General features: G+C 35.8%; 1 protein-coding gene across 5 annotated transcripts in view; it reads left to right on the top strand.

Moving 5' to 3' along the window:
* The window catches only part of ALG14 (ALG14 UDP-N-acetylglucosaminyltransferase subunit), a 118,105-nt gene that overhangs the window by 41,313 nt on the left and 57,861 nt on the right, over positions 1 to 18,931 (top strand). For all 5 annotated transcript variants that reach the window (XM_007169558.3, XM_028163376.2, XM_007169557.3 and 2 more), the window contains one exon: positions 587 to 718. In XM_007169558.3, coding sequence (XP_007169620.1) covers positions 587 to 718 — 132 coding nt within the window. The remainder of the gene's footprint in view (positions 1 to 586; positions 719 to 18,931) is intronic.

The following is an 18,931-nucleotide window of genomic DNA, read 5'->3' as shown; positions in this document are numbered from 1 at the left end:
CACTTACAATTCTGATAGATATTCCTAAATTGCCCTCCCAAAAAGTTGTGCTAATGTGTTTGCCCAGGGAATGTAAATGTCTATTTCCTTACAGCCTCAAAAACGCTGAGTATCCACAATCTCTGCCAGTTAGGTAGGTGAAAAATGACTCATTGCTTTCTGTTGTGTTTAATTGTTAACGATCTTTTCAAATGTTTATTGGCTGTTTGTGTTTCTTCTGTTTGGAATTGTCTGTCCATCTCCTTTGCCCATCTTGATACTAGGTTACTTATACTGATTTGTAAGGACTCTTTGTATATAAGTGTGTTAAGGTCTTTGCCTGAAACATATTTTATAGAAAATTTCCCCTAGCTTATTGTCAACACTGACTTTAACATTTTGAATCATATTCAGGAACTTTTTGTCATGACCCAGTGATGTGTGTTGTATAAAGCACGAAAAAGCCTTTATAACTTAGTTTAAAAATATTTCCAATGAAAATTAAAATTGAGAGAGCATTTCCTGTTTGTACAAATGTTAACTGTTACTATGTTTAACTTCAGTATCACTGGCCCAGTTGATTTGCATTTTCACTATTTCCTTGTAGTTTCCCGAATACTATATTCACCGCATTCCCAGAAGCCGGGAGGTCCAGCAGTCCTGGCTGTCCACGGTACTCACCACCTTGTACTCTCTGTGGCTCTCCTTCCCCCTGACTCACCGAGTGAAGCCAGATTTGGTACGTATGAGCATCGGAGGAGAGAGAAGGTCACTCTCCTGTGGATCCTTCATTAGTAACAGGACATATTGTTTTCTTGAACAGCTACCATTCATCAGTGCGCCAGATACTATACCAGACCTTTTACTAACGTGTGCTAAAATTTATTTCAATGCACTTTGCTCAGAGAGGTGGGAAATTTGTCTTCCCTTTCTGGCTATAACTTGAACTCTAAATTTGCCCTTTTCTCCCCTCTGTCTCATGGCAATAAGGACTAACCGAGCACTATCTTTAATCAATTTGTGCTGCTAGCCACCTGTGGTTTCTGAGCCAACGTCATGTGCTTGCTTGTCAGCCAGAGAAGAGCCAGTTTTTTCTATTCCTTTTCAGTACTCTTCTTATTTTGTCAAAACTCTGTTACCAATACCCTGTAATGGCCTGTATGGGAAAAGAATCTAAAAAAGAGTGGATATCTGTGTTTGTATAACTGATGCACTTTGCTGTACACCTGAAACTAACACAACATTGTAAATCAGTTATACCCCAATAAAAAAATTTTTTTAAGTTAGCAATCTAGTAGGCACAGAAAAACAAAAACAAAAACAAAAAGCTCTGTTACCAGAAAATGATATGCAGTGGGCAGAATGTCATACACACTCAAGTTTTTATAGGAAAGTAATACAGAAAATAGAAATGTGAAAGCTTTAGTGCACTGTATAAAACCTTACCTTCCTTATCTATAAAAGTCTTAAGTTCTCTGTGGTCTTTAGGATGAAGTTCTATTACTAAATGCTAAATGCACTTCAGTAGGCAATGCAGATCAGCAGATATGTTATCACAGTAGTGTACACAGTACTTAAATAATACTCTCATTCCTGTTTAAGGCAGAATCCATTAATCTGCATAGCCTTAAAGAAACTCTTTATTTGCTTTCCATATACATGAGTTCTGGCACAGTGGATGTTATTCTCATGAATAATTGAACAAAAATGCATTTAGCTACGATGATTTTGAAAGATCTCTATCAGTTTGGTCATTGCCTTTCACCAGCTGGATTGCAATTCAGGTCCCTCCCTTGGATGAGAATTTTAAAATCTGAATTGTCTACATGAGTACTTTAGATTGTTTTTAAAAGCTGTAATTTACAAATAGTGAAATGCGTAGATCTTAAGTATATAGTTTGACCACATCTCTGTCAAGATATAGAACATTTCCATCACCCCACCTGCCCCTTCCCAAGCAGCCACTTTTTGGTGATTTCTATCACCATAGATTAATTTTGCTTATATTTATTTTTAAATTTTTGACAAAATAAGTTTATCTCACAGTCTCCAACCACATTTTAAGAGTGTGGAACTCATATGTTTTCCTAAAAGATCATTACTACTCTTAAAGATTTAATTATTTCTGAAACTTGAGACAAAATGGAAGGAAGAAAAAAGGTCTTCACATTTTAAGCTGGAAATGTTGGATTTACATTTACTAAATCACTGGGGGCATGACCACTGTCAATGGCAGCAGCCAGGTTGAGTGTGGTGACTCTAGGACTCTAAGGTGTGAAGGTGAGAAGGAAGTAGTGACATGATGGCTGATGTCTGCTGTGGACATGGAGGAGCTCTGGTGACTGCCCGGCCTAAGTATTTTGATACCCTTGTAGTAGAAAGAGTAACTGATGGGGCATTAGGACACTTGGTCCCAGGCTCACTTTGGCTTTTATTTTATTTTAGTTCCCTTCTGGGCATCATTCTCTACCTTAAAACAAAAGGATTGGACTGGATGTCCTCTCAGTTTCCTTCGAACTTAGTCTAAAATTTTATGAGTGCCATAAATTTGCCTATAAAGAGTGGAAGGGGAAAAAAAGACTATTATGTTTCTAAAGGAATAAAAAGGGAAAAGGGGGGAAATGTGAAATACTTATTTCTGTTTTAAACTGAGTTTTCAAAATTATTTCAAACCTGAACATTATCCAGTCAGTTGCTTTGATGTGGCTGGCTTCACAAAATGAACTCCCACTTAATGAAATTCCCTTATACACACACACAAAGTTAATGGTTAAGAACAACATGCAGATCTCTCCTGTATTCATCCTTGGCTTTCTTTTTTTAAAACTGTAAATGGCACTAATTTTATTTTATTTTTCTTTTTGAATATTTATGCCTTTTTTAAATTGAAGTATAGTTGATTTATAGTGTTGTGTTAGTTTCAGGTATACAGCAAAGTGATTCAGTTATACATATATATACATATATATATTCTTTTTCAGATTCTTTTCCATTATAGGTTATTACAAGATATTGAATATAGTTCCCTGTGCTATACAGTAGGACCTTGTTGTTTATCTATTTTATATATAGTAGTTTGTATCTGTTAACCCCAAACTAATTTATCCTTTCCCCCCTCCCTTCCCCTTTGGTAACCATAAGATTGTTTTCTATGTCTGTGAGTCTGTTTCTATGTCGTAAATAAGTTCATTTGTATCATTTTTTTAGATTCCAGAAATAAGTGATATCATATGGTATTTGTCTTTCTCTGTCTGACTTACTTCACTTAGTATGTGATAATCTCTAGTGCTATTCATGATGCTGCAAATGGCATTATTTCATTCTTTTTTATGGCTGAGTAATATTCCATTGTATATATGTGCCACATCTTCTTTATCCATTCATCTGTTGATGGACACTTACATTGCTTCCATGTCTTGGCTATCATACATAGCGCTGCTATGGACATTGGGGTGCATGTATCTTTTCAAATTAAAGTTTTCGTCTTTTCTGGATATATGCCCAGGAGTGGAATTGCTGGCTCATATGGCAACTCTATTTTTAGTTTTTTAAGGAACCTCCGTACTGTTTTCCCACCAACAGTGTAGGAGGGTTCCCTTTTCTCTATGCCCTCTCCAGCATTTATAATTTGTAGACTTTTTGATAATGGCCATTCTGACTAGTGTGAGTTTTGATTTGCATTTCTCTAGTAATTAGCAGTGTTGAGCAACTTTTCATGTACCTGTTGGCCATCTGTATGTCTTCCTTGGAGGACTGTCTCTTTAGATCTGCCCTTTTTTTTTGACTGGGTTGTTTGTTTTTTTGTATATGAGCTGTTTGTATATTTTCGAAATTAAGCCCTTGTCGATCGTTTGTGAATATTTTCTCCCAGTATGTAGATTGTCTTTTTGTTTTGTTTATGGTTTCCTTTGCTGTGCAAAAGCTTATAAGTTTGATTGAGTCCCATTTGTTTATTTTTGTTTTTATTTCTATTGCCTTGGGAGACTGACCTAAGAAAACATTGCTACAATTTATGTCAGAGAATGTTTTCCCTGTGTTATTTTCTAGGAGCTTTATGGTATCATGTCTTATATTTAAGTCTTTAAGCCATTTTGAGTTTATTTTTGTGTATGGTATGAGGGTGTGTTCTAACTTCATTGATTTACCTGCGGCTGTCCAGCTTTCCCAATACCACTTGCTGGAGAGACTGTCTTTTCTCCATTGTATGTTCTTGACTCCTTTGTCAAAAATTAATTGACCACAGGTGCCTGGGTTTATTTCTGGGGGCTCTATTCTGTTCCATTGATCCATATGTCTGTTTTTGTGCATCCTTAGCTTTCTTATGATTTTCATCAAAATTTCTTCTTTACTTCTTAAAAAAAAAAAAGAAAACCTCATTTTTAGAAACTATAGTAGCATCAGACTTTAAATTACTTGAGTTGTCTGAACAACCAGGTGACTTTCTGCTTCTCTTTAACTGTATGCACCTGGGCCAGTAAGTCTACTCTCCATTCAACTGTCTCTGTGCCTCACTTTGTCATCTATAAAATATAAATAAAGTCACTTTCCTTGTTGTTTCAGAGCAAATACTGAATAATAGAACATTTCAATGTTTTTTAAATGGAAATTCCATCCAGTATGTACTAGCTAACATTTATTGAGCACACTTACATGTACCAGACCTGGTCCTAAGTACTGGCATTCATGCTGTATGAGGTGGGTAGTACTGTTATGCACATTTAATGGAGGAGGGAAGTGAGGCTTTGTGAGACAGGAAGTTACTTGCCCAGAGTGTATGCATAATCAGTAAATAACAGAGCTAGGTCTAGCATCCAGGTCTTTCTGATTCCAAAGCCCAAGGCCTTAACCACTGGACTGTATACCACCATTTCTGGCTCACCATGGAAGATGTGTTCATTCATTCAGGCCAATTAAGAATCAGTTAATAAATTACTTTTAAAATAAATTACACTAAACATCACTTCCTCTAAATAAGAATGTAAAATTTAAATAGATCCCAACAGATCAAATTAAGTATCTGCTTTAGTAGATTTAACAAAGCCTGATCTAATTGAACAATAATAATAGTATATATTTCAAAATTAAGTGTCATGTATATTTGTCAAAATAGAATATTTTTAAAATTCAAAATGGATAATTAAAATAAGAGGAACAGTATTATTAAAAAAGTATTATTACAGAATTTTGCAAATGAGATTGACTTAGAAAATTAATCAAATTCGTATTTACCAGTTTCCTGTTACAGAAAATCATATATAAAACCATTGTGAGTATATGTAATGTTTTATATCTTAATTTAACTTTTTGAATGAGATATAGTAATCCAAAACATCAGGTTGTTTTGAGGAAAAAATGTGTAAATCTGCTTGTTGAGTGTATATTGAAAGTCATGCTTGTTTCATCCAAGCCAATTATTAGACAAAAAGCATCTTAGAGGAAAGTTATAAACTCTGTTTTGGAGGCCTGAATCTAATCCTTAGTAATTGGAGTGGATGGTTTTTTCTTTTACAAGGGCATTAAATACTTTTTCGGTGGTTCTGGTGTTTCACATATCATATTTTTCAAGAAATATGGCTTTGCCAGGCATCCTGTGGATAAGAGTCATAAGTTCATCAGATTGTTCTTGAGTTTAAAAGGATAATGGGACAGAACATAGATCATTGGTTTTTCACCCTCCAGGGGTGGGGGAGGGACTGACTACAAAAAGACTTGAAAGAACTTTTTTGGGTGAGAAGCCGTTCTGTATCTTGATTGTAGTGGTGATGGTGGTGATGGTGGTCGTTACTTAATTGTATGCGTTTGTCCTAACTCAGACCTGTACGCTAAAAAGGGTAAATTTTACTCTGTGTAAATTATATCTTAACAAATATGAGTTTTAAAATGTGAATCATGGCCAAAAGCATCAAAACCTTTGGCTCCCAGTAGCTTCATGTATGGCATGTTCCTATCTTTGAGTAAAAGTGATTTGGTGAGTCATTGCTTGCTCCTCTCGGCACCTCACCTCTCCAGTGTTTTTAAGACCCTCTCTAAGTGGCACAAATACCGGAATCGAGTTACAGCATTTGTCTAAAATTTCTAACATAAAATTCAGCACCTTTGCTGAATTAAAAATCTGGGTCAGGGAGCATCAGTAGCAGCCAAAAATGACATCGTTTATCAAATGAACTGAGATTTCTCGTCATTTCAATCACTTATACTATTTTACGTTTGTAACCTTGGAAGCAGTAAATAGAGTTGGTCATGTTTGGAATGCTATATTATACGTTTGATTTTAGGTGAGTCTGTCATCCTCAAAGTGCTAGTTACTGGAAGTCTATATTAAGTGCCTAACATGTACTACTTTTCCACTTGTATATCCAATAGGCATCTGAAAGTTTCTTGGTTCAAGATAGTAGATATTTCCTACTCTTCCCCATCTTGGTAAACTTGCTCAAGTCAAATCCTCAGGAGACATCTTTGATTCCTCTCTGCCACACCTACTTCCCCTGTTCAATAGCAAGGCCTGCCAACCGTGTCTTCTTAATTTATCGTGATTTCTGTCTGTTTCTGTCCATCTTTCTGCCCCACGCCATCCAGCGCCACCCCACCCCCACTGCATAGCCTCTTAATTTGTCTGCCTATGGAAGGAAGTTCATGACCCCCTGCAATTGCTTCACCTCTTAACAACCAATGTGATTTCTTTTGTAACGTACATCAGATTCTGTTACTCCACACTTAAAATCATCCAGCGGTTTTCTGTACTCTTAGAACAAAGTCCAAATTTCTCAGTGTAGCCTGTACGCGCTAGCCCAACCTGCTTCTCTGACCTCTTCTCCTCCTCTCTTCCCCTAGTTTACTGTGTGCCAGCCAGACCTGCCTGTTTGTTTGGTTTTTTTCCAACAAACCCAGCTGATTCCTGTCTCAGAGCCTTTGTACTTGCCATTCCCTGTGCATGGGGCTCTTCACCCCTGCTGTAAACGTGACTGGCTCCTTTTTGTTCTCTGAGCTCAAATGTTACCTCCTCACAAAGGCCTATCCTGATACTAGCCCTTCCTCCAGCTCATGTCCTCATCCCTCTGTCAGACTGCCCTGCTTTATTTTCTTCATAGTACGAATCCCAATAAAAAGCTATCTTTTTTATGTATGTGTTTGTCATTCCATAAGAAACTGCAACTGCCTTGTTTGTTATACTGATGCAACAGTGCCTGGCACTTGGTAGCCTCTCAGTACGTATCTTTGGTGAATGGTCCAGTCACTGTGTATGGGTGAGCTGTGGGCCCTTCCCTCAAAGAGCCTACACTCTAGTGGGGGGGACAAATGGGAAAGTAATTATAATGTAGTGTGCCAAGTGCCTTACGGTGGTGAGTGAAAATTGCTGTGGGAGTATCACAAGAAGAGCTCAGTGGTTCATTCATTCACAGATACTTGTCAAGGACCCTACTCTGTGACAGGACTTATACTGTGTGTGGGAAGTATAAAAGTAAGTAAGCACAGTGGACAGCAGTCTTACCCACAGCTGGGTGGTTGCAGTGTGATAAGTCCTCTTTGGAGAGCTGGATAAGGCTTGAGAGTGGAGATGACATTTAAGCAAAGATGGATAAGAGTTAATATCAGTCAGAGAATAGGAAAAGGTCATTTTAAGAAGAGTGAAAGATTAATAAGTCAGTTGAGTGAGTGTCACATAATGTATATAAGGTTGAAATCTTTAGACTGTACTTTTATTAGTTAGCATTTTACCTATAATATTTTCTTGCTATTAGAAATTAGTGGGATCTGGAACTGAAGACCTGAATGCAGTAGCAAGGTAGTCATTTTTATAAGGTTAAATATTATGGATACTGTTAAGATGGCATTTTGGGCTTTTCCTCTATAAACCCCATAAACAGACTTCTTTTCATTTAAATCCAGTAGAAGTTAAAGGAAATGGACACTTAAACGTTTTACTAATTTATCGTTTTCATTCATGTGACCGGAACACCTAAAAGTTGTATTTTTAAAAATTTTTAGAAAAATAACATTTATTGAACTCTCCCTATGTGTCAGGCACTATTCTAAGTACTTCACATATATTAACTCATTTAATTCTCCTAACAGTCCTCTGACACAGTACTCTTTACCGCCATTCTATAGATGAGGAGCTCAGAATCCAGAGAGGTCTAAGTAACCAAGGTCACAGAGCTAGTCAGAGTAGCATAATTCTAGTTCTCTTTAGAAATGTATCAGATTTGCCAGAATTAGATAACTCACTCAATTAAAAACTTAACTAGTAGTTTTTTTTGTTTGTTTTTAATGTCTGTATTGCAGCAGGCACTGAAAGGGATGCATAAAATATAGCTGTGTCCTCAAGAAGCTTAAATTTAGTTAGCTTCAAGAAAAGTGGACTAAAGAAACAACAGGTAGGCATGAAATAGAGAGTAATTCTGTTGGAGGAAAAAAACTATTTAAATCAGAAATAGTTTTTCCATCTCTTCAGCCTACAGCTTATTTTGGTGCTTGAGATTCTTTTAAAAAGCATTTGAACACAATTTTTTTTAGCATTTTTTATTTTGAAATAATTATAGATTCCAAGGAGTTGAAGAAATAGTACACAGCATTCCATGTACCCTTCACCCAGCTTCCACTAGTGGTGGTCTTATATAACTATAGTGCAATATCAAAATCAGAAAATTGATATTAGTACAATACTGTCAACTAGACTACAAACCTTATTCAGTTTTCACTGTATTTCATATGTGTTCACGTGTGGTTGTGTGTGTGTATAGTTCTATGCTGTTTATCCATGTATCAAGATACATAACTGTTCCATCACTGCAAAGGAACTCCCCTGTGCTATCCCCAGTCCCTGTTCCATGGTAGCCACTAATCTGTTTTCCATCACTATAGTTTGTCATTTCAAGAATGTTCTATAAATGGAATCACACACTATGGAACTTTCTGAGATTGACTTTTTTCACTGAGCATAATGCCCTTGAGATCCATTCAGTTTTTTACATGTATCAATAATTCCTTTTTATTGCTAAATAGGATTTCATTGTATGGATGTATTACAGTTTGTTTAACCATTCATACATTGAGGGACATTTGAATTGTTTTCATTTTTTTGCTGCTATGAATAAAGCTACTGTGAACATACATGTACAGGTTTTTGTATAGACATAAGTTTTTATTTATCTGGGTAAATGCCCAAGAATAAGATTGCTGGGTCTGATAGAAAGTTCAAGTTTACTTTTATAAGAAACTGCCAAACTATGTTCCATAGTGGCTATACCATTTTTACATCTCACCAGCAATGTCTGAGAGATCTAGTTTCTCTGCATTCTCTCTAGCATTTGGTATTATCAGTATTTTTTACGTGTGTAGTGATATACCATTGTGTTTTTAATTTGTATTTCCCTAATGGTTAATGAGGTTGAACATCTTGTCATGTACTTATTTGTCATTAATATCTCTTCTTCACTGAAATGGCTGTTCATGTCTTTTGCCCATTTTCTAATTGCTTTGTTTTACTTTTGAGTTTTGAGAGTTCTTTGTATATTTTAGATGTAAGACTTTTGTCTAATATGTGGTTTACAAATATTTTCTCTCAGTTCATAGCTTGTCTTTTCATCTTCCTAACAGGGTCTTTCACAGAACAAAGATTTTTACTTTTGATGAGGTCTAATTATCAAATTTTTCTTTCATGAATCGTACTTTTGTTGTCACGTCTAACAAGTCTTCATCTAGTCCTAGATCCCAAAGATTTCCTCATGTTTTCCCGTAATAGTTTTATAGTTTTATGTTTTACATTTAAATGTATGAGTCATTTTGAATCAATTTGTATATCAGGTGTGAGGTTTAGATGAAGGCTTATTTTGCCTATGGATGCCCAGCACAGTGTGTTAAAAACAAATAAACAAACCTTTCCTTCCTCCACTGAATTGCTTTTCCCCTTTGTTAAAAATCAGTTGGAATTTTTTTTTAAAAAGAAGTTATTAGTTCGGTGTATTTGTGTTTATCTATTCCTGGAATCTCTGTTGCATTCATCTCTGAGTCTTTTCCTCTGCTAATAGCACATTGCTGTGATTGCTATAGCTGTATATAGTAAATCTTAACTTCTGGTAGAGTGATTTCTCCCACTTTATTTTTCTTTTTCAAAATTGTCTTAGGTATTCTAGTTCCTTTGCCTTTCCATAAAAATTTTAGAATAAGCTTGTCTATGTATACAACAGAATTCCGCTGGGATTTTGATAGGACTTACATTATATGTATAAATCAGTTTTGGCAAAATTGACATCTTTACTATATTGAGTCTTCCAATCCGTGGACATGGTATGCCTCTCCATTTATTTAGATCTTCTTTTATTTTGTTTATCCGAGTTTTGTAATTTTCAGCATCAAGATCATGTACATGTTTTTTAAATTAATATCTTGGTATTTCACTTTTTTGGAATAATTATAAGTTATAAATGGTATTGTGTTTTTAATTTTGGTTTCTACATGTTTGTTGCTAGTATATCAAAATACAGTTGAGCTTTGTTTATCTCATATCCTGAGATCTTGCTTTTTTAAACAGATTTTCTGGGATTTTCTAGACAATCATATCTCCTGCAAATAGAAAAAAATTTATTTCTTCTCTTCCAACCAGTATATAATTTGTTTCCTTTTCTTACCTTATTGCACTGGCTAGGACTTCTAGTATTATGTTTAATATGAATGATGAGAGCAGACAATTTTGTCTCTTTTCCAATTTTAGGGAAAAAGCCTTCATTCTTTTACCACTAAGTATGATGTCAACTGTAGGTTTTTTATAGATGCTCTTTGTCAAATTGAAGAATTTTCCCTTCTCTATTAGTCAGGGTTCTCCAGAAAAACTGAACCAGAATCAATAGGATAGGATTTTACTCAGCCTTTTTGTTCTATTCAAGTGTTCAGTTGATTGGATGAGGATCGTCCACATTAGGGAGGACAATGTGCTTTACTCAGTCTACTGATTCAAATGTTAATCTTACCCCAAAATACCCTCACAGACATATGTTTCACCAAATGTCTGGGCACCCCATGGTCCAGTCAAGTTGACACATAAAATTAACCATCACAACCTCTATTCCTAATTTACTGAGAATGTTTTTATTAATGACAATAGAAAAATTAATGTATTAATGACAAAATGAATTGTGTTACAAGTTTTTTTTGCATTGATTGATACAATCATAATTTTTTGTTAGCTGTTGATACAGTACATTACATTGAGTGATTTTCAGATATTGAAACAGGCTTGCATTCCCTGAATAAATCCCACCTGATCATGTTGTATAAAAATTTTTTTATATAGATGGATTTCATTTGCTAATAATTTGTGCGAATTTTTATGATGATATTCATGAGGGATATTTGTCTTTGGCTTTTCGTTTGGTACTATTTTTGTCTGATTTTGGTATTGAAATTAAACTGGCCTTATAAAATGACTCACCCTCTTTGTTTTCTGGAAGAGACTGTTAAGAATTTATGTTGGGCTTCCCTGGTGGCGCAGTGGTTGAGAGTCTGCCTGCTAATGCAGGGGACACGGGTTCGAGCCCTGGTCTGGGAGGATCCCACGTGCCGCGGAGCGGCTGGGCCCGTGAGCCACAATTGCTGAGCCTGCGCGTCTGGAGCCTGTGCCCCGCGACGGGAGGGGCCGCGATAGAGAAAGGCCCTCGCACCGCGATGAAGAGCGGTCCCCGCACCGCGATGAGGAGTGGCCCCCGCTTGCCGCAACTGGAGAAAGCCCTCGCACGAACCGAGGACCCAACACAGCCAAAAATAAATAAATAAATAAATAAATAAATAAATAAGAAAATCCTTTAAAAAAAAAAAAAAGAATTTATGTTAATGCTTTTTTAAATGTTTGGTAAAATTCTCCAGTGAAACCATCTAGTCCTGGAGATTTCTTTTTCAGAAGTGTTTAGCTACAGATTACATTTCTTTAATAGACATAAGATTATTCAGATTCTCTGTCTCATATTGGGTGAATTTTAGTAGTTTGTGGTTTTCAAGGAATTATTCCATTTCATCTAAATTGTCAAGTTTATGTGCACAGAATTGTAATGTTCCCAATTGTCCTCTTTTACAGCTTTAGGATCTGTGGTTATAGCCTTGGTTTCATTCTTGATATTGGCAAGTTCTGTTTTCTCTCTTTTTATATTTGTCAGTCTTGCTAGAGACTTATCAATTTTATTGATGTTTTCAAAGAGTCAGCTTTTTGTTTCATTTATTTTCTCTTATCTTTACTATTTCCTTTCTTGTGGTTGTTTTGGGTTCATTTTGCCCTTCTTTTTCTAGTTTCTTAAGGTAGGGGCTTAGATTATTGATTGAAGACCTTTCCTCTTTTCTAATGTAAGCATTTAGTGTTATAACTTTCTCTTTCATCACTGCTATAGCATCATCCTACAAATGTAGGTATGTTATATTTTCATTTGGTTCTAAGTATTTTTTATGTCCTTTGATACTTCTTTGACCCATGGATTATTTAGAGTGCTTTAATTTCTAAGTGTTTGGAGATTTTTTTCCTATTATCTTTTGTTATTGATTTCTAGTTTGATTCCATTATGGTCAGAGAACATACTCTTTTTTTTATATATGTTAAGGTAATGTTTTATGATCCAGGACACAGTCTATCTTGGTGAATATATTGTCCATGGGTGCTTAAAAAGAATGTGTATTCTGCTGTGTGTTGTGTTCTGTAATTGCCCATTAGATCCTGTTGCTGAATGATGTTACTGAGCCCTTATATATCTTTGCTGATTTTCCATCTAATAGGTCTACAGATAACTGTGAGAGACATGGAACATTTCGTTAGCCCTTCTAAAACCATGTCTAAATGGTTTCATTGATCTTGGCCCTTCATAATTCGTTCTATGCCCTTTTCCCCCTAGTGTAATGTACACATTGATCCCACAGTCATATGAATTTTAAGTAGTCCTTGTAGTTCACTGTTTTGTCTCTCGAAACCCAAATATTTCTTCTCTATTGTGTCTTTTTAGTTTCTCCTAAAAGTAGGAGTCTTTGAATCATTCTTTGAATAAGTGGGCTGATCTCACTCTCTCTTGAAAATATACTCCTGAGAAGAAATTTGTTCGTTTCAAGGTGAGGAAGAGAACGTTGAATTTGTTAGGTTGCTGATCATTAAAGTAAGAGGAATGCTTATGTTGAGGGGGAAAGATCTGTAAAGTTCTTGAGGGTAAAGGCCATGTATTTGTGTGTTTCCCATGGTCCCTTCCTAGAAAAGTGCCTTCCACATATTTGTGGAATGACTTAAAAATAAATGAATGAATACTGAATGATGTGAGTCATCCCCAAAACAAAGACACCGGCTCCCTAAACTGGTATTCTTCTCAGGCTTTATTAAGAGTCTGAAAAACCAGAAGGGTTTCCCAAGTCTGAAGTGTTTGATTACTGGCTTCCTTCCAACCTGGCTGTTGTTAAATGAAATACTCAAAGAAAGAACTCTGCGTGTAAAAATGAAACCTAATTTAATTTTTAATCAAGTAAAAAAATAAATTTCAGATTCTACATGTATAACAAACTGGAAAGAAATGGACCATTTCATCCTAATACTCTGCCTTTTTGCCTGAAGCTGAAGCTGATTTAATTCACTATGACAAATTTAGATGTATTTATTACATGTACACTCGTGCTTTGTGTGAAAGAAAGCCATTATTTTACTTAGTCATTTTTTCCCATGTTCTATATCCAGTTTGAGCTGTGAAATGCCTAAGTTCATAGCAGTAGCAAGTTGATGACATGGATAATGGGTTATTGTCCATAAATGGGATTCTATGATTTTTACTTTTAATTATGTATTTTCTGTGGTGAGCCACAACTGGGTGGAACTGGGATTACCACTGTTTGCATAGTATATAAAAATTTTATTGCCCTTTTGATTGATATGTGTTTCAAACATTAAGAAGAGTCAATTAACTTCTTGTTGATATGCCAGAACCCTTACAGGAACTTTGTTTTTCCCCTTAATTGCTGTTGGTTTGATTCTCTTTATGTAATGACCTTCATCTGGTATTATATTTTTTGGTGATCAAAACCTTTATAGCATGTTCAAAGGAAACTTAGCTAGACAAAGAAAAGGTCAGCTGGCCCAAGATGCCTATCTATAAATGGAGTTAAGTGAGAATAAGATTTTTCAAGCCAAGTCAAATAAGAAACAATTAGATCGCAATCATCTACTGCTTCTTGTTTTCCAAGATTAATGAAATCATACTTGGGAGCCATTTGTTTAAGTTTGTTCAGTTCCTGTTCCTCTGTTGACCAGTCCTCTGGAACACATTAAAATAATACCAGTGTTACTTTTTCCCAGTTTGTATTTCCCCTCCTTACATGCACTGTAAATTTAGCAGCTTTCATAAAGATACAGAAGAACCAGCTCTGTGTTGTACGTTCATTTAGCAAGTCTGATGAAGGTCAGGGTCCACTGTGAGGAGTGATTTTATGTGAAAATCCTCCCACATATCTGGTTTCTTATGACTGACAAACTGCATTTCCCAGCTGCATGGTGAAATTGCCAGCTGTGCCACTGACACATTGGCTGGGTGACAACCTGTAGCTACTTCCATCCACAAATGAGGTATTTAATTTAAATGTTATGGTTTCTGTTTCACATTTTGAATGACCTTAGAACAAAATCTGTGTCAAAATTAGGCTGTATATTTTCAGTTAGAGATGGCTTTGAATTATTTTTCTTTTTCTCCACTTTGGGGGATTCTCCGAAGCTTGAAAATGATTTTTGTTTCTTTTCTGAGTTGATCCTTTTTCCACTTGGCAAACATTAGGTTTTTCCTCTCTGCAGAAGCCAGTGTGGCTTTGCCTACCGTTTTTCTCTTGTTTCGCTTTGCCTGCATCACTCTCTGAGTTGTCACTGTTTCGGCCCATTACAGGCACATATGAGATCTGGACCTGGTGGGGCCTCTTCCTTTCAAGGTGAAAGCTAGTGTGTTTTCCTAAGAATAACAACGTGGCTACAGTGAAAACAGAAATAAAAGTTGAAGGAAAAGACATTCAGTTGTGAAAGGATAAGAATAAGGGAAGCAAGCATGATGGAAACAAAGCTGTTTTCCAAGAAAGGACTGACAGGTAATCAGAGACCATGAACTCAGAGAGACCTGGCCTTGTGCAAAAAGGTGACGGAGGCACCAGTGGCTAAGTGAGACCAGAGGGTGGGATCAAGAGAAAGGGAATCTTTGAAATGATCTTCAATTTTTTTTTTCTTTTTCTTTTTTTTTTTTAAAGTATAGTGTCTGGACTGGGTCCTATCTGTAGACATTCAGATTTAATTGCTGCAGGGTGCAGCTGAGTCATCGGTATGTTGTTGTTTTTTTTTTTTTTAATTTATTTATTTATTTATTTATTTTTGGCTGTGTTGGGTCTTCGTTTCTGTGCCAGGGCTTTCTCTAGTTGGCGGCGAGCGGGGGCCACTCTTCATCGCGGTGCGCGGACCTCTCACTATCACGGCCTCTCTTGTTGCAGAGCACAGGCTCCAGACGCGCAGGCTCAGTAATTGTGGCTCATGGGCCCAGTTGCTCTGCGGCATGTGGGATCTTCCCAGACCAGGGCTTGAACCTGTGTCCCCTGCATTGGCAGGCAGATTCTCAACCACTGCACCACCAGGGAAGCCCGATCTTCAATTTTAATAATGATTCATAAAGCGGCCAGTTTCACAGCCTCACAGTGTTTATTTTAAAGTTTCATGTGAATCAGCATAGCTCTATTTTTATAGTTTCTGAAAATCACTAAAGTGCTGTTTTTGTTTAGAATTTTAAAAATCTCCTTTTGGTCCGAGGGAAAAAAGAAAAGAAAGGAGCACAATCAGAACACCAATAACTGAGTATGGAATGTGAGAGCTTAGGAAGGGCTGCTGCAGTCCAAGTCCAGTGGAGTCATTAAAGATTTGGAGATGTCTGGAACTCGAGTTGGTGTGGAAGAAGTAGCTTGGGGAGTTTTTTTTGTTTTGTTTTTGTTTGTTTACTATTTTTATTTAAAATTAACATATCAAGATTATGTTAATTTTACAAAGAGATTGATAATTTTTAAATCTAGTCTCTGAAATATTTTATAAAGTCAGCTGTAAGACACATCCTAGACAAATCCAAGACACTACTAGATTTCAAATATGAAGATAAACTCATCAAGGCCTTCAATAATTAAATAATCATTAAATGATGAATAATTATTAAATAATTTACGTAAGCAAAATAATTAGACTGAGGCATCAGACATTTTAAAAGCAATCTAAAAAGCAGAGGAACAGTGGAGCAATATGTTTTTCAAAACTCAATGAGAGAAAGTGTAAACCAGTGATTTTATATTCAGCTAAAGTGTCCTTCAAAGACCAAGGCAATGAAAAAACAATATTCAACACATAAAAACTTAAGGAATTCTGCATTCATCAGCCTTTCCTAAGGAAACGACTAGTGAATGACATCAACCAACCAAAAGATGATTGGGAAAACTTCAGCAAAAAGACAGATGGTCAACATTTTAAATTCTATAAATGTACACGTAAGAATAGAACAAAGGTGGAATGAAGGTGATATGCTAATGCACAAAGGTTATGTATTGTGATAAATTTGAAATAATGCAACTGAAATATGAGAGAGAAAGAAAAGGAAAGAGAGAAATGAAAAAGCTTATTGTTGTACGGGCAGTAAATGGACATTAAAAGATACTGAAAATAACTGATAAACCTGACAGTAAAGAATAAAATAATAAAACAGAAGCCTAAACCAGATTTAAAAAACAATATAAAGAAAGAAAATTGCAGAGAAATATAACTCATAAATGTCAATTCAAAATCACTAAATAAAATATTTGCATACAGAATCCAACACCACATTAAAGAAAATAATACACCATAATCAAGTGGAGTGTATTTCAGGAATATGAGGTTGTTTTAATGTTAGTTAATCCATTAACATCATATGCCATATTAATAAGTGTAGGGAAAAAAGGTCATATAGCCATATTAACAGATACTTAACAAGTCTGACAAATTTCAACACCCATTATGATCAAAATAGTCAAGAAAATTGGACATGAGTAACATGAGAAATACTTAACATGATAATATACAATAATATTTTATATATGTGTATATATATAAGAAGAAATGCAGGCAGTTTCTTATTTAATTGGAAAACACTAGAGCCATTTGCTTGGGGAGTTTTTGAAATTTGAGTGCAGACTGTGAACTCCTTGAGGAAAGGTAAGATGTGTTACTCATCTTGGCAATCCCAGCATCTATTAAAGTGCTCGGGGGCATGTAGGACTTCAATAAATATTGAAGGAGAGAAGTTGGGTAGGAGGAATATAGGAAGGAAAGAGAGAAGCTATTAAAACTTAGTGATGACTGCTTAGCACTTTTAAGGGGGTGGAAAAAATAGAATAGGGGAAAAAGCATTGCATAACTGCTCCTTGGCTAACCTTTGCACTGACTGAATTAATCCCTGGAATTCATCTAAGGATTTTCTTGATAGCACTTTTCTGAAGCGTTAAATATTGTCTTTGTCGAAGCAATCAAAAGGAAATGGCAAAAATTTCTCTTTCATCTCAAGCAGAATACAGTTGCTTTACTTTTTTTATTGAGATGAAATTCACACAACATAAAATTAACCATTTTAAAGTGTACAGTTCAGTAGCATTTAGTACATTCACAATGTTGGGCACCACCTGTATTAGATTCCAAAACATTTTCATCAACAGTTGCTTTACTTTAATGCCTGAGTATCATGAAACCACTTAGAGTTTTTTACTTTATTTTAAAAAGAAGATTGAAACCTAGTCAGTGTTTTCTAACGGCCTCTGGAGACTAAATGCCATCTTCTTCATAGTCTGTCTTTTAAATTTCTCATTTCCCTCCCCACGAATCATTGGGTAAAACTTACCTTTTTAGGCTGGCATTTCCTCTTTGGTAGTTTGTTTTTTGGTGATTTCTTTTTCTCCTGGCCTCCTGATATAATTCTTACTTTTTGTAGCATGAATACAGCGAAGCCTCCTGGTCATGGATTTCTTTTTCTAGTGCTAAACATATTGGAAATTCAGTCAGCTCCAGAAAGCTTACCACTTCTCTACATGAGCATGAGATTTGAGATTCCACTTACACCAGGACAGCATTCTATAGGAGATGCAAGTCAGGTGCTTCTCATCTTCCATGGATCCTTGCCACAGGATAAAAAGGGCAAACTCTGATTTTCTCTAAGACACATGGACAAATAATTATAAAAATATCCTTCAAAAGGACCTTACAATCAGGGATGAAGAAACTGTGATTACTCTAGATTTACTAAAGGAAGGAATAAACACCTTACAAATTTCAAACATTGTTGCAGCTTACAGAAAAAGATATTTTAGCATTATTGTTCAGAGGAATGAAAATGGTCCAGTTAGAAACAGGTTAGAGAGCTTGAGAGCTCTCTTAAAAATAGCAAAACATTCCCTGCTGATAAGACCTTTGAATTACAGAAAGAACATGTCATGACTGATCATTCCTTTTAAGAAATGTGAACAGCAGATTTATAAGTTTCATATGTATATGATGTCAAAATTTCCATATTCTGCCGTAAAGAATGAAATCTGCAGTGGGATCAGCTGTAGAATTGCAAAGGGCAGCAAATTCCATTTGTTAGCAGAATACCGTCTTGCATTCTTGGTCTTCCTGAAATCATACTTAAGCCATTTATACAAATCTTTGACAAAGCAATTTTTAAAAAATGTTTATAGCTGACAGTTTGTGAAAACAGGTTTGCGCTTATGGGCTAAATAATTACTTTTCTCTAAAGACAGGTGTGTCATGCTCAAGTCAGTTGTGTCCACATCTTCAAAGCTCCAGATGCTATTTTTCAAAAGATTTGCTTACACAATACAGTATTTTGTAGATAAGTCTCATTAGTGGAGGCAGTGCCCAGAGCTCAGGGGACTTAGTCTGTTGCTGTTTTATTATTCCCAAGCCAAC

Source organism: Balaenoptera acutorostrata, chromosome 1, assembly GCF_949987535.1.
Source record: "Balaenoptera acutorostrata chromosome 1, mBalAcu1.1, whole genome shotgun sequence".
In the NCBI taxonomy this organism is placed as follows: Eukaryota; Metazoa; Chordata; class Mammalia; order Artiodactyla; family Balaenopteridae; genus Balaenoptera; species Balaenoptera acutorostrata.
This window is presented reverse-complemented; position numbering and strand designations above follow the sequence as displayed.